Below are 16,258 nucleotides of genomic sequence, written 5' to 3' on the forward strand. Positions count from 1 at the left end.
TATTTTTTCTCTGTGTTGTGTTTTTTATTGTACTTTAGTTCACAGGTGAATGGGTAGGGGTACATTGTACCCCATACTCATTCACATAGGGTGGGAGGCCGGTATCCGGGGCCCCCTTCTTAAAGGGGGCTCCCGGATTCCGATAAGCCCCCCGCCCGCAGACCCCGACAACCAACGGCCAGGGTTGTCGGGAAGAGGCCCTTGTCCTCATCAACATGGGGACAAGGTGCTTTGGGGTGGGGGGGCCGCGCGGCCCCCCCTTCCCCAAGGCACCCCCCATGTTGAGGGCACGCGGCCTGGTACGGCTCAGGAGGGGGGGCGCGCTCGCTCGCCCCCCTTTCCTGGCCGGCCGGGTAGCGTGCTCGGACAAGGGTCTGGTGTGGACTTGGGGGGAACCCCCACGCCGATTTTTTTCGGCGTTGGGGTTCCCCTTTAAGCCCATTCCAGGCGGCGGAGCCCGCGACGTCTCCTTCGCGGGCCCCGCCTACCTGTACACGCGCTCGAAATGGGCGGATTTGCCTCCGCCTTACGTGGGCGAGTCCGTTCATTTCAAAAGTTGAGCGAACTGTTTGCCCAACCTTGTTCGTCAAACAGTCCGCTCGTGTGTGGGCAAGTCCGCTCATGCAAATTTTGAGCGGACTGTTTGATGAAACTGTTTGCCGAACAAGGTTGGGCGAACAGTCCGCCCGTGTGTACGCGGCCTTAGAGAGAACAGTCTTTGGATTAGGAAGAATAGAAATGCTAACTTTAAAGCTCACCACATGTTATATTCTGATTGTACAATGTTCTTTAGATGTACCAACAACAAGGACCTGTGTAATAAGATGTACATTGATTGGACATTTTCAGTAGGTACTCATATTTGGTAATCTAAAGTTCATTTTACAGTCAGATTGTAATGTGTATGATGACCCTAAAGGGTAGCTAAACCCCAAAACAAAAATATAAATATATTGTACCCTACCAGTCCTTAGATGTAGTGGTGCAGTATTTATTTCTTTTTTGGCTTTTTTGTTTTTACATGGTGATCCTCTTACTAACACGCTGCTTGTCCTAGGGTGGCTACGTCTCCCTAAGATGTGCCTGTATATCTCTTATTACACTCACCTGCCTGACAACATGCTACATGTGACATTTCATCAACATGATTTCTATTCTACCACGCCCAATATATTGACATGCCCCAATACCAATGTAGTGATTTCCTGATACCAAACTGCCAACTACATTGCAAAAGCAGCCTTCAAAAAGTGGAGGAATGGCCTGCAAGAAAAATATTTTGCAAATTGGGATCCGATATTTTATTGTCAACTGTTTCTACAGCATTTGTTAATGTTAATCTAAAACGTATGTCTTGTCTAAAAGTGGACAATAATTAATATGTCTATTGTAGATGAATAATTGACCAATATGTGTTTGCATAAATGCTTTCCTGTTAAGGGGATGGAAGAAAGGATGTCTCCTTTGTATTTACAGTGCTGTGGAAATTTTTGGTTTTATATAGATTCTCAATAATAGTAATATTCTTAACAATAAATACTGATTAACTGTTTTTTTTTTGTTTGTTTTTTGTAGGCAACCCTGTGTCAGCAGTAGTTACCTGTAACCTTTTTGTTGTACCAGCACTAAGAAAGATGCAGGGAATCCTGGATCCAAGACCTACAATCATCAAAGCCAGGGTACTTAGTCACTGATGTGCTGTAGAGAAGTATTTGTTTTGTCCTGTTTTGTATTTTATTGTTTCTGTGTTGTTATACTGAGCACAACACACATGCATTTCTCATATAAGCAAAAAATCTGATGTTAAACATTATAGGATTAAACTAGAATTCCAGCTTAAACGTAACTGGTCTAAAACGCCCCCCCCCGTATACCTATACTGACTAATCTGTGCGAAGAAGATGCATGTATTTACATATTTTCAGCCCGCTTCTATCCCATCATGTGTCACTTTTTTTGTACAGGTTAGTCAGCCTGGAATTCTACTTTAAACATACATGAAAGAATATAAAAATATATATATATTTATATATATATATATATATATACAGTATATGGCCCTATTCGCAACTGTCTGATGCATTGTAGTGCGTTACCTCATGAACATTACCAAGTGTTATTTCACATGCTACACTGTGTAGCAATAAGATTTTGAGTGGGCTGACAACAAAGCACAAAAAATTAGAACCGCAGCGTTTATACTTTTCAAATCAGAGCACCACCACATACAGATGTTACACAATATATAGTTACATAGTTAGTAAGGTTGAATTAAGACACCAGTCCATCCAGTTCAACCTGAGTGTCTACAATTGTCCCTATCCCTGTATATTGCACACTCACATCAGTCCTAACCTTAAGGAGCCCACAATCCAAGGTCCTCATTCATATACTAGGGCCAGTTTTTGGACAGAAGCCAAGTAACCTACCTGCATGTCTTTGGAGTGTGGAAGGAAACCAGAGTACCCGGAGGAAACCCACGCAGGCACAGGGAGAACATGCAAACTCCAGGTAGGTAGTGTCGTGGTTGGGATTTGAACTAGCGACCCTTTTTACTGCTAGGTGAGAGTGCTAACCTCTGCACCACTGTGCCGCACAATATTAGATAAGCACCTGAACGACCACAACATACAGGGATATACAATGTAATACTGACATAAAATCACACACATAGGTTGAACTTGATGGACTTGTATCTTTTTTCAACCTTGCCTACTATGTAACTATGTAACTACTAAGATGTTCCCGATCTGGTGGTTGTAAGCTAAAATGCATGTACAATACTGTAAGTCCTGTTTGCAATGTACATTTGGGTGCCATTCAAAATGAATAGTACCAAATGCTCTGTACCTCAGATTTTGTGTTGCTGTGCATTGCAGTAAAATGTTAACGGTGTATAGATGTAAAGCCAACCTTGGTGTTATAATGAGCAAAGACAATAAGAATATGAAAACTAGAGTTGAGTTATAATAAAGTGACCTTGCATCAACAGGGTCACTTACAAAAACACCCGGCCTGTAAAAGCATTTTGGCCCGTGTGTACTGCAGCTTCTGTCGAAGGGGCATGAACGCAATAGGTCTGCCAATTGGCATCTGATCAGTTCTCTTAGACAATGACTGAGAGAGCTGACCGGTTTGTTTTGGCAGGGGGCGTCCCCCTGTCAGAACACAATAGCTTAGCGGGGGAGTTCTCTGTACTAAAATTGAATAGTTGGTACAGCCCACTGGGTTGAACAAAAAAAAAACTGCTAGTGTGTACCAGGCTTTAAACTTTCCACTTTGCTTAGAGAAGGTTTGGAGAATTGCAAGCAGAAAAATGTAGACCAGCCCTTGGTATAAACCCCTACCACTGCCACCCAGTTCCGCTGAAGATACAACTTAACTGGTCATTTCTTCTAGTAACTTTTTTTTTTTTTATATATATAAAAAAATCTGCACCCTTTTGCTGCTAGTGATTTCCTTTTGTAGCTATCCATTGCAGTTTTCCCCCAGCCTTGCCTTCTGGACTTCACTGTGACCGTACCTCACTGGGCTGGGCATTGCAGGGTGAGCCTGGAAGTGACCTTCGGGCCTTGGGTTGAGCCTTTTCGAGATTAGTTCTGGTTAGCTAGCTGTGGAGCACGTATCAGGTCCAGAGCCACTGCCACTGCCATTGCCTTGCTCTGTCTCTGAATACTTACTATTGTGAGTAGGCCATTCAGGCTGGGCACTTTGAGGTCTCACACTTTTATTTGTTGCTAGGTACCAAACTTTATTCCCCATTTGTCCTACCAGATTTTTACAGAGGGGAGTTAACACTGTGGGACAGAGCAATGACATCATTGTGCTTGGTGGAGTGTTCTGTGTTCAAGAGCCACATGAAACTTTGTTTCTTGACATGTTCCTGCTGCTAGCCAGAAGTGAAGCTTGGTCATCTCCAACTAGCTTTACCTTCTAGTTCTGAGCATTTCTGCCAGCTACCCACTGCTGAGGCTCAGTGACTACTGGATGTCTTATCCAGTAGCATAAGCCTGTATGTTGCTTACTGCAAAGCAGCTGAAACATGTGCAATTCTAGTGGGGGCGGTCCTACTATATCAGATTCCCCCTGCACCATGTTCATTAAAGGGTCAGGGACTTCTTGCAGTGTGCCCCTAATAGTGGCAACACCTATAAGCAGGGATCCTGTTGTATTGAATGTATCCACTCCTTTGAGTCCTCCTTCTTAGAATAGGTCTTTACTGTGGCTATGGTAGACTTTATGTCCCAGATTACCCAGCTGGTTTCTGAATCATGGTGAGCTGATCTCAAAGGCCACAAATTTGCTACTGCACATCCCCAGTACACTTGGTGCCTTACCTGCCTGCAGCCTTAGCTACTTCTGAGCCTTTGGCCATGAGAACTCTTTTTGGATACTGAGTCTCTTAAGTCTTTAACTGGTGTGTTTTTTTTCTGTACAGTCGCAGTCATCTGTCACTGGTAAGTTAAAGGAGACTGTTTCAGCACCTGTGATTGATGCACGGCACTCTGGAGCTAGAGGATCACCCTGTTGCATCATTCAGTGCTGTATTGGGACTTGGGTCTTACAGGGCCCCTAAAGTCTCAAAGACCACACACTATTTCAGTTTCTGTGAGACCAGAAGCATGCTATTATGGTTTGTGTTCTTTCCAAATTAATTATATCTCTGTAGCTACTAACTGAGGAGCTTATCACAAAGCAATTAGTCCCCACAGTGATTCTGGCCATTTCCCACCTTAACTAGGTAAGCACTATGAATGGACGATATTCCTTCCTTTAACCACTTCCCGACCAGCGCACGACGATGTACGTTGACAGAATGGCACGGGCAGGCATATTGGCGTACAGGTACGTCCAATATTCAATGCCGCCCTGCCGTCGGGAGCGCGCCGCCGGTGGCGCGCTCCCACGCTGGTCGGGACCCCCGTGAGTCCGGTCGCGGGACCCGCGGACTCGATCGCCGTGGGCATCCCCGCGATCGTCTCACGGAGCGCCCGAATGGAGGAAATGCTGTGTAAACAACATTTCTCCATTCTGCCTAGCAACTAGTGACGCTGGTCTCTGCTCCATGTGATTGGAGCAGAGATCAGTGTTCACTAAATGAAAGCCCAACCCCCCCACAGTTAGTAACACACCCCTAGGAACACATAACCCCTACACTGCCACCCACTGGTTAACCCTTTCACTGCCAGTGTCATTTGCACAGGAATCACTGCATTTATATAGCAGTGATTACTGTATAAATGACAATGGTCCCAAAAATGTGTCAAAAATGTCCGATGGGTCCCCCACAATGTCACAGTCACAATAAAAATCGCTGATCGCCGCCATTACTAGTAAAAAAAAAATAATAAAAAATTATTAATAAAAATGCTATAAAACTATCCCTATTTTGTAAACGCTATAACTTTTGCGCAAACCAATCAATAATCGCTTATTTACCAAAAATATGTAGAAGAATACGTATCGGCCTAAACTGAGGGAAACAAATGTTTTTTTATATATTTTTGGGGGATATTTATTATACCAAAAAGTTAAAAATAATGCATTTTTTTCTAAATTGTCGCTCTATTTTTGGTTATAGCGCAAAAAATAAAAACCGCAGGGGTGATCAAATACCACCAAAAGAAAGCTCTATTTGTGGGGAAAAAAGGACGTCAATTTTGTTTGGGAGCCACGTCGCACGACCGCGCAATTGTCAGTTAAAGCGACGCAGTGCCGAATCGCAAAAAGGGGTCTGGTCTTTGACCAGCAAATTGGTCCGGTCTGCAAGTGGTTAATAACCCCAAAGATAAATAGGAGGGGTTATACCCAGGGCTAGCATACAGTATTTGGCTTGCCAATGTCCCAGCCTCCTGTTGACAGAAGGCTTTAAATGTTTGGGTTACACTTTCTGCGAGGAAAGGAAAACTCCTCCTTTATGGTGTGGCTGCTCCTGCGCCACATGGGTAAATTGGTCCTTTATATCTAGCTACCGGGACAAGCAGTCTCATTTACGTCATCATCTGCTCCCCAGACAGCCTGTGCTCTCCTCCACTGCCCTACACTTTGGCATTGAATGTCCCTAGGCATCCTCATTCCCAACATTGTACTTGATGACCTCAGGTGACCTGCAACCACCAAAACATAGACTGCAGGGAGCAGTTTAGTAGTGTGACAGGGAACCTGCAGGGGTTGAGAGTTGGATAAGTAAATTTGCTTCTTCTAGTACCCTAGACCTAAAACAAACATTTTAAACTTGCAGTGCCGAACAAAAACACCACTGTGTACTTGATAACATGCTGTGAATCCAAATGAAAGCTAATAAGGATCCTCCTCCAATGTGAAAATTTTGTAACTATTTCTATTGTCTTTACACTGTTCTTTGTTCTACTATATTCTTTACAGTTATCATGTGATGTAAAGTTGGATCCTCGCCCTGAGTACCATCGCTGCATACTAACATGGCATCACCAAGAGCCACTGCCTTGGGCACAAAGTACAGGTCAGTGGAAGTCGCATTCTCTTTCCAGTAAACATTGAGTTAAAGCTTGTTCCACCAGAATCAATGTTTTATTACCTGTTGATACTGGCAGTAGATTTGTTGTATTTCTAGGTCCTGAAACATGGCAAACTGTCCCATAAAAGTGGTATTTACAATTTAGGGAAAAACCATGCTTACAAAGGTCAACTTTTATATACACTATATTGGGCCGTCTGCCTTTACACACACGTGACATTTAATGGCATCCCAGTCTTAGTCTGTAGGGTTCAATATTCAGTTGACCTGCCCTTTGCAGATGTAACAGCTTCAACTCTTCTGGGAAGGCTGTGCACATGGTTTAGGAGTGTGTCTATGGGAATGTTTGATCATTCTTCCAGAAGCACATTTGTGACGTCAGGCACTGATGTGGACGAGAAGGGTTCGCAGTCATTGCTCTGATTCATCCCGAAGGTGTTCCATCAGGTTGAGGTCAGGGCTTTGTGCAGATGTAAAGTAGGTATTCCTGCGCTAAAAGGAAATATAAATATATTTCTATAGGTGCTGCATCCACCGTAAGGGCCAAACTGTTGCCCAAATATATAAAAAGGTAAGTGGTGTTGCGCTCCTAAAATTATTTGAGGTTCATAGCATAATTGTGATTTATCAAAGTGATAATAAATATGAAGGAATATTATTTAAGGTTCATAACATACTTATCATAAATCCAAGTGGAAGTAAATACAGATAAAATATAAATTGTCTAATTGCAATAGAGTACTTCAAATAAAATCTAGTCCACAGTATGCAAAATGATAAATCGATATATAGAATCAAAAAAGTGGGTATAAATAACAATCTGTGCAAATGAGCAAAATATATAAATACTAATCAGTGCAACTAATTAATGTGCAAAAAATAGCAAAAATGTGCAAATATGCAGGTATATAGCAGGAATGTGCAAATATGCAGAGTGAATAAATAGATTCTAGAGTGGGATATGGAACTCTACAGGGTCCACTGTGCAAATAGTGCAAGTGTAGCAGTGTTTTCCAGGGACACTGAGTGATAATGCAATTATATCCAGTGACAGTGTGACTTTTAAATGTGGCAAAAATCTTCAGTGTCACTGATACTCGTGGCTGTGCTAAATTGTTACCTTACTGATGTAAGGTAAACAGCATGTAGAGGAGGAGGGGGGAGTTAAATCCCTTCAGATTGTAGTATTCCTGCGCGTCCCTACTAGGTATGCAGCAGAGCCCGAGGGGATCCTTTCGCTTTCTTTCCGCTGATTGGATGTCTGTGATCACTCACATGTTCAGTATATCAGGGTATAGAGAGGAGATAAAGAGCCTACCATGGTGTAGTATTTTTCAATAAAGTGAAGTTTATTAAATAAAGTGATTGAGATCCTACATATGGAAATGTGAATTTCTCAATCACTCCTTTGTAGTGGAGCGAGCGCAACGTCTGGCCGCAAAACCCCCTCTGCCTGGTGCTCCTCCATGGACCTTGATTGACAAATTTATGAATTACAGAGATCAGGATGCTATTCTTATGCTGCCCAGGGAAAAAAGGCAATAAACCAATATACCAGCGCCACCGCTCCTAATTCACCGAAGTTAAGCGCCAGCTACGAGTCAGGAACCTGAAATATGCCATGTTGTATCCCGCAAGATTGCAGGTGGTGGGAGATGATCAAGTCTACTTCTTCGAAGACCCCCATTCGGCATTTGCATGGCTGGAACGCAGCGACAACGTTAACAGGCCTCCACCCTGATTGCCCTGCCTGGACAGGGACTGTGATCCCTGGTATGCACTCAATTTCCCCTCCTCTTCTATCCTACATTAGGACTCATTTTATTCTGGATCCCTCATAACTTTTTTTTTTTCAACACTGTCTGCAAACTGGAACTTTTTCCCTCTGGTAAATTACAAACTGCCTTCTTCCCCCTTATATGCTCACTGTACGCCGGCAGGAGCCAACAGAGACACTCCTGTGGATAGGCGACACTCTGTGCTCTGACCTTCGGGACTCTGGGCGGGTTGTGCTCCACGATGTGCCCGTACACCTTGACTGGCCACCCGCACCGTGGCAGGCTCCTCGGTGATTGTTCGTCCCCTTCAAAATCAAACTAGTGTTGGAAGTCAGTGTTCTATCTGTAATTTTCTCTTCATTTTTTTGACTGTTACGCTAGGGTGGTTTAAGATTTGTTTCCCCTGCCAGTGGTCACCCCCCCACCATACCCTGTTGCTATGGGGGCTGATTGAAGTGAGTTGGACCGGAGTATACCGCCTAATGTATGTTGGAACTGCCATTCTGTTTCCCCTTTTCTCTGCTCCTATTTCTTTCTCCCTCCCCCGTTTCCTTTCCCTACCCCCCTACAATGTTCTATCTAGTTGGTATTAATTATAATTGAGCAATGTGTACTTGGTAGAAAATCTATACAGATGTCAATCTCAGGTATCCACACTAGTTGGTTCATTGTTAAGGGCTTTATACCCCCACAAAATGGCGAGTGGCGTGTAGTGGGGTCGTGCAACATGGTGCTCTCCAGGGTTCATCTTGCTTATTGGCTGCTGCTGCCCAATATACGACTGTGCTTGGGGGTCCCTCACTTGTTGTCTGCCCTGGGCTTCCATCAGCGGGTACCTAATTATCATTATTCAGTATAGCACCTATCAAATTTTTAACGTGGAACGTCAGGGGAATGCGTGCTAGACCTAAACGCACTGCAATCCTCTCTCACCTAAAGGTCTTGCAAGCTGAGGTATATGACCTACTGGAAACCCATCTCACTGGTCACAGCTTACCCTGAAAAAGCCCTGGCTAGGATGGGTATACCAGGCTCCCCACACCCCGCACTCTTGGGGTGTTGCAATCCTAATTTCAAAATGTGTTCAATTTCAACTTATACCCTTGTGGACGGACCCTCAGGGCAGATATATATTTTTGCATGCAACGCTGGGAGGGTTTGAAGTGCTAATACTTGCATACTATGTCCCCCCTCCGTTCCAATACAGGAAGGTCCTCACGTTCATGGCACAGTACCCCACCACCCCAGCCATCTGGCTGGGTGATTTTCAATATGGTCATCAACCCTCAAATAGACAGAATGGATTCAGGGGCCCCTGAACCACGTCCCCACGGTGTAACGAGGTTTGGCCAGTTGATGACGAATTCGCACTACAAGTACCCTGCCCTCCCCAGTTATTCCTGTTTCTCCGCCTCCCACTTCACCATGTCACGGATAGACTATATATTTATATCCTCTTCCCTACTTCCGTGGCTGCTGGATGTGGGTTACGGCACTCGTGTCCTCTCCGACCATGACCCTGTTGGACCGTGATTGACCTGCGGGCTCCCCCTTCGTCCCCGGTGTGGCAGCTCAACCCTTTCTGGCTATCTGTTCTTCTTGACATAGACAACATGCAGACTGAAATGACTTTCTTTTTCAATGCCAACATGGGGTCGGCCCCGCTTGGGATGGTGTAGGAGTCCTTTAAGCTGCATGCCAAGATGCTGCTTTCAACTTGCATATCCAGGTACAATCGGTTTTCCAAATTTGCCCTGAGACAGGCTGAGGCCCGCCTAGACTCACTGGAACAGACGTTTTGGTCAAACCCCTCTCCAGATGCTGCACTCTCCGTCAGTGTACAATCCCGCCTAGTTAATACCCTTCATTTTGAGAAAGCAAAACTATTCTTTTGCAAGCAAAGGATCTTCGAACATGGGGAGCGGGCAGGTAGGCTGCTAGCCTATCTTGCGCACTTAGATCACAAGCCCCCGGTTGTGGTATCTCTTATTGACTCCACAGGACACCGGATCACTGACCCCGACTTAGTGGCTGGAGAATTTCACACCTTCTTTTCCACCCTGTACTCCTCCATGGCTCACTACACCCACGATGAACTGGTAAACCTGCTGCAGTCTGTAAACTTTCCCTCTCTGTCCCATGCCCAGGTCACCCAGCTTGAGGCCCCCCATCACCACCAAAGACATTGGGTGAACAGAAGTGGTGGCTGAACTTTCACCTCTAGTATTTGCATTTACTGGGTGCCTTGGAAATTTTATAGATGGGCAACTTCAATCATAATAATTGATCAGTGGTTCCAAATTAATAACTACTGCAGAAGGGAACAGACACAAAAGATACACTCAGTATCTTTTCAATAAACTATTCAGTTTAATCTTTGTATTTTAAGTTTTTTTATTACCATGCTTACATAGGTTCGACAAATAATATTATAATTGCAGACTGTGCATAAGTAGGTTGGTTTCTTAGCAGTTTAAAGAATTCAAAATACAGATTGTATTCTCTAAAATGAAGAGCAAGCATGTGCATATGGAAATTGATCATAAAAATGTGATGCTGTGTGAATAAATGAAAATTTAAAATTACTGTGCAAAAAAGGAATAAATAATGCTAGCTGAAATTACCAAGTAGTTTCTCTATAACTCAATGAACACATCAAGTTTGCTGTGCTGTATAGAATGTGTAATACCGTAGTGATCATGTATATTTTATTAAAGAGACAAAGTGTTATTCTGAGCTTACCAGTGCAACGAGCCAATCTAAAACATGCAAGTCACACAGCAAAACACGATCAGGCTCTGAGGCCATTAGCTATAGCATTAGAAAGGCTCCCACCAACCAGCTGGATAAGTGAACAAGCAGGTCACCCTGGCAGATGATGCAGGCTCGTCCAAGGTGGGGGTCTAAGTACTAAGCTGTGTTCACCAGAGCTCCTGATGGTGCAGATGGGTCTTGATGCATGTTAGTACCAGGCCGCAGTCCTCAGATCACCCCACCAGGAAATTAGCAAGCCAGGGTCCAGTCGCAGATATAGCAGGTAGTACTCAAGCATGAATGTAATCAGTAAGCAAGCCAAAAGTTGGTAACGAGTGATTGCAGGTTGGGATCAAGCAGAAGCACACCCAAGGAACAAGCCAAAGGTTGATAACAAGTGGTAGACAGCAGGAGTGACAAGAGCAAGATATTGGCCGGAGAGAGCACAATAATCTGGCAAACAGGAAGTATAGAGACATGGCTTAAATCAGGAAATTCATGGGAAAAGTTCAAGGTTCACGAGAAGCAAGACATAAGGCAAGGTTGTCTGAGCAATCGGGCAAGTAGCTGTCCAGCATTTAAGATGGCTCAACAAGAAGAGTTACTGCCAGATACACAGAGGTCCCATATTTAGGTCCAGGCTCTGCCAAACTGATATATTGGGGTACAAGGAAAAAGCTAACCTGATGCTAGATGGCCTTTTAAAATCTATATCATATTATAATTTTTCTAATACAACTAGCCAAAATTGCTAGATTTTAAATGTAATTTAAAGGAAAATGCAGAGTGGGAATATCCAGGGGCACCTCTGTTTAACCACTTAGAGACCGGACCATTTTGCTGGTCAAAGACCAGACCACTTTTTGCGATTCGGCACTGCATCGCTTTAACTGACAATTGCACGGTCGTGCGACGTGGCTCCCAAACAAAATTGGCGTTCTTTTTTTCCCACAAATAGAGCTTTCTTTTGGTGCTATTTGATCACCCCTGCGGTTTTTATTTTTTGCACTATAAACAAAAATAGAGCCGCAATTTTGAAAAAAACGCATTATTTTTTTTACTTTTTGTTATAATAAATATCCCCCAAAAATATATAAAAAAACATTTTTTTCCCTCGGTTTAGGCCAATACTTATTCTTCTACATACTTTTGGTAAAAAAAATCGCAATACGCGATTATTGATTGGTTTGCGCAAAAGTTATAGCGTTTACAAAATAGGGATAGTTTTATGGCATTTTTATTAATAATTTTTTATTTTTTATTTTTTTTACTAGTAATGGCGGCGATCAGCGATTTTTATTGTGACTGCGACATTATGGCGGACACATCGGACATTTTTGACACATTTTTGGTGTCAGTTATACACCAATCATTGCTATATAAATGCAGTGATTCCTGTGTAAATGACACTGGCAGTGAAGGGGTTAACCATTGGGTGGCCGTGTAGGGGTTAAGTGTTCCTAGGGGTGTGTTACTAACTGTGGGGGGTTGGGCTTTCATTTAGTGAACACTGATCTCTGCTCCAATCACATGGAGCAGAGATCAGCGTCACTAGTTGCTAGGCAGAAGGAGAAATGCTATTTACAACGGCACTTCTCCATTCAGCCGTCCCGTGAGACGATCGCGAGTATGCTCGGGACCCGCGACCGGACTCATGGGGGCCCCGACCGGCGCGTGAGCACGCCGCTCAAGATGGCAGGGCGGCATTGAAGATTGGTCGTACCTGTACGCCAATATGCCTGCCCGTGCCATTCTGCCGACGTATATCGGCGTGCACTGGTCGGGAACCTGTTAAAGCAGTAGTAAAGCCCACTTTGTGATTTTCACCTGCAGGTAAGCCTATAATAAGGCTTACCTGTAGGTAAAATGAATATCTCCTAAACGTGCACCGTTTAGGAGATGTTCACTCTGGATGCAGCTGGTGACTTCACCAACACATGCGCTGTGAAGTTCCAGCATACCGTGCCAGACCTTCAGAGCTTCGTGCAGTAACCAAGGGCTCCCATGTGCATGTGCAGGAGGGATGTCATTGTGGCTCTGGCCACTCACACCTCCTGAGTCCGCAAACCCAGAAGCAAGACCAGGGGGAGGATATCAGCACTGGCAGCACGCCACTGGAGGGCTTTGTTCTAAGGTAAGTATTTCATAATGTGCTAGTATGTGATGCATATTGCCTTAAAGGTTTTTTGTGTTTTTTAACTGATGCAGTTTACTGAAAAATGGGGCTTCAAAGCGAGTGGGAACAGAGCTGGTAACTATAGCTGGGAAATCTCGTAAAGGAGTTTTCAGGAGATTAAAGAAGCTAGTGGGTTTCTGCGCCCTTTATACTTCAACTTTAATTTGAATATCTCTTTTTGGAGAAACGTCCATTCAGAACATTTATAGTAAACCCACAGTATGTAGGAAACTAGAGCCACTTAAAGCTTCCTGCATGCTGTCTTGTCGGCTCTCCCACCATTCTAGGTGCCAGTCCCTGCCCATTAGCCACAACCCCTGGACAATCCCTCACCCAGATTGGGCTTAGTCATAGAGGTTAGCTTGATGGCATTGTACATTGTCATAAACAGTCATTAGTATTTACACTGTCATTTTCTTCCCACACAGGTAATCAAATGAGCAGTCGCCTCATGAGTATGCGAAGTGCCAATGGACTGTTGATGCTACCTCCAAAGACAGAGCAGTATGTGGAGCTTCACAAGGGAGAAGTGGTGGACGTCATGGTCATTGGAAGGCTATGATGACGGCCGCAAGAGAAAAGCTTTGATGCATGTCCACATATCATTGACTGTATCCTGTAATATGCAATGGCACAGTTAGTTTTTATGATTTGGATAAAGTTGATCAGTGTAGTCAACATCTTGAACTAAATTTCGAAAAATGACTTTGAGGAAAAAACCCTGAAAAAAAAAAAACATTTTTTCCAAAAAAAAAAAAAACATATAAAACCTTATTCTGATTATATCAAGGCAACTTTTCCTTCATTGCAATTGCTTTGTGTGTTAAAATGCTAGGTCTAATAGCAGTAGCTTTTAGTAGACAGCAGTAGATGCCTGCAAAAGTTGTGTTTCTCTCATCCCTAAAGTACAAATACTTAAGCTCTTAAACAAGGCTGTCTGCTTACTTTATACTAGCTTAGATGACACTGCTGTTTCCCTTATCAGTATGCTTCATAACTGCTTCACAAGAGAGCTCTGCTTGTTCTTTATCTTGTATAACGTGTTGATGTGCACAGTGCCAAAAGCAAAGTGGTTGCGTCTGGATGAAGACTCCCATCTTCTTAACAAGGAGGACGGACGTCCTGGCAATCACTCCGCTCAGTACTATTGGGCAGTAACTGAATACCTTTTATTTGAATAAAAATTGCTTCCTTAAGTGCTGACAGCCTTTTTAACCAATACATTTAAAAAAAATGTACAGAAAAAAAAAAAATCAAAAACTGATCTTGTACAGATTACAGTGTACCAGCATTCATGTGGAGATAAAGAAGCAAAGAATTATTGAAGAACTCTGTACCATAACATTTTCTGTAATGATATTGAAACAAGATGAATTAAATCCTTGAACATTATTTAAAAAATAGTAAAATCTGTTTCCTTTGTTGTATGTTATATAAGGTATGATAAAGACTTAATATTTTCTCTTCTGTGTTTAATTACCTGGTTTCTAAATTGCTGGTATATGCATTTTATTTTTTATTTTTTTATGTAACTTTTGTTAATCCTGGATGTGATGTGCTTAAGGTCTGCTTATTTAGCGTGGCCCCCTCTACCCAATTTTAAACCACTTGAAAAAGAAGAGAAAAAAAACTGTGAGTAAAAAAAGTTAAGTAATATACTTACCCTACTGCATGGAGCAACATCACTTCTAATAAGATCCTGAAATACCAAGTAACCCAAATTTGGCAATATGATACTCTGGCACAATGGAAGAACCTCTTCTTGTGAGATTTGCACTGCACAGCATTCCCCAGAATCTCACTGGAAGAACTGCATGACATCAGCCTCGCGTAGGCACAGTGGGTGGAAACGGAGGTAAAATAAGTATATTAGATAACTAACTTTTTCTCCCAGATGGGACAGGGCACACTAAGTAAGCAGACCTTGCAGTTTAGGTACACATTCCCTCTAACTGCTAGGCAAAATAATTAGACACTAAAGGCAAATCTTTCATATCTGACAGGTAGTAAACCTAACGCCATAGTTCAAAAGTACTCACCTAGATGTCTTTACCTGTCTTTCCCAGTTCCAGCCCACTTATCCCTGTATCACTCGGGGTTGGCTACTCCAAAAGGAACTTGAATAGATTTAAAAAAAAAGATATGTGCCAACATATGGCCAGCTTTAGTTTCCTTATCCTTTTCAGGTTGAACTGGATGGACTGGTGTCTTTATTCAACCTTACTAACTATGTAACATTTCATGTAACTATTTATGTTGAATTTACTGGCCTTCACTTAGTCCAAGTTGTGGGTAGCTACTGTCAGTTTGAACCATTCACTCTGGCTTTGGGTATTGTAGGTCCAAGATTGGTGCCGCAGTCATTACAAAGATGTAGTGCTTTGCCTGTTATGTTTTTTTTTATTTGATAGTGTATGAGTGAGACATCACTGCAGGGGTCGGTAGGAGTAAGAAATCTAGTGCAGCAATGTCTGCTGCAGAGTCTTGGATTAAATGATATAACGTATGTTCACAGAAAATTATTGGAAATTCATGTATCTATAGTATTCAGCCCATTGTTTAATTTTGCAAAGTGGTTTTACAGCAAAAAAAAGGGAGGGGGGGGGATTTAAATATAGTAACTAAGGTTAAATGTTAAAACCTGACTCTGACAAATGCAAGCAAAAAGTTGGTTGCACATACCTCACTCACCTTCTGCAGCACCACAGAAACCTTTCAGTTCAGGGCTCTGTGTGCAAATTTCAACTCTAAACACTTAAGTTTACATTTGTGGGCAATTCTTAATGTCTGTTTTTTTATGTCTTCGGTTGAGTCATAATGTTTAACTTTTGTATATAGCTGGTCATACACTAGTGGACTTTCATTCGAAATTTTTCATTCCAAGGAACACTTTCTAATTGCTAGTGAGGTCAATGTGACGTTTGTTTTCGACCGCAGTGATGAGCAAATTCAATTCTGGAGCAGGATGGAAAATATTTGTTGAACCAACAAATTTCTAACAGTGTATGTGGGTCTCTTCAGGGAAAGTTTATTCGTTCCAATGTTGAAAGCAAA

General features: G+C 42.9%; 1 protein-coding gene across 26 annotated transcripts in view; it reads left to right on the plus strand.

The window, feature by feature from the left end:
* The window catches only part of GPHN (gephyrin), a 935,903-nt gene extending 921,290 nt beyond the window's left edge, over positions 1-14,613 (plus strand). For all 26 annotated transcript variants that reach the window (XM_077464979.1, XM_077464987.1, XM_077464985.1 and 23 more), the window contains 3 exons: positions 1,576-1,679; positions 6,385-6,481; positions 13,633-14,613. In XM_077464979.1, the coding sequence (XP_077321105.1) occupies positions 1,576-1,679; positions 6,385-6,481; positions 13,633-13,766 (335 nt within the window). In that variant the 3' untranslated portion in view covers positions 13,767-14,613. The remainder of the gene's footprint in view (positions 1-1,575; positions 1,680-6,384; positions 6,482-13,632) is intronic.
* The last annotated feature ends 1,645 nt before the right edge of the window (positions 14,614-16,258 follow it).

This window comes from Lithobates pipiens, unplaced genomic scaffold (assembly GCF_037356315.1).
Source record: "Lithobates pipiens isolate NorthernLeopardFrog02 unplaced genomic scaffold, aLitPip1_a1.2 Scaffold_30, whole genome shotgun sequence".
Taxonomy (NCBI): domain Eukaryota; kingdom Metazoa; phylum Chordata; class Amphibia; order Anura; family Ranidae; genus Lithobates; species Lithobates pipiens.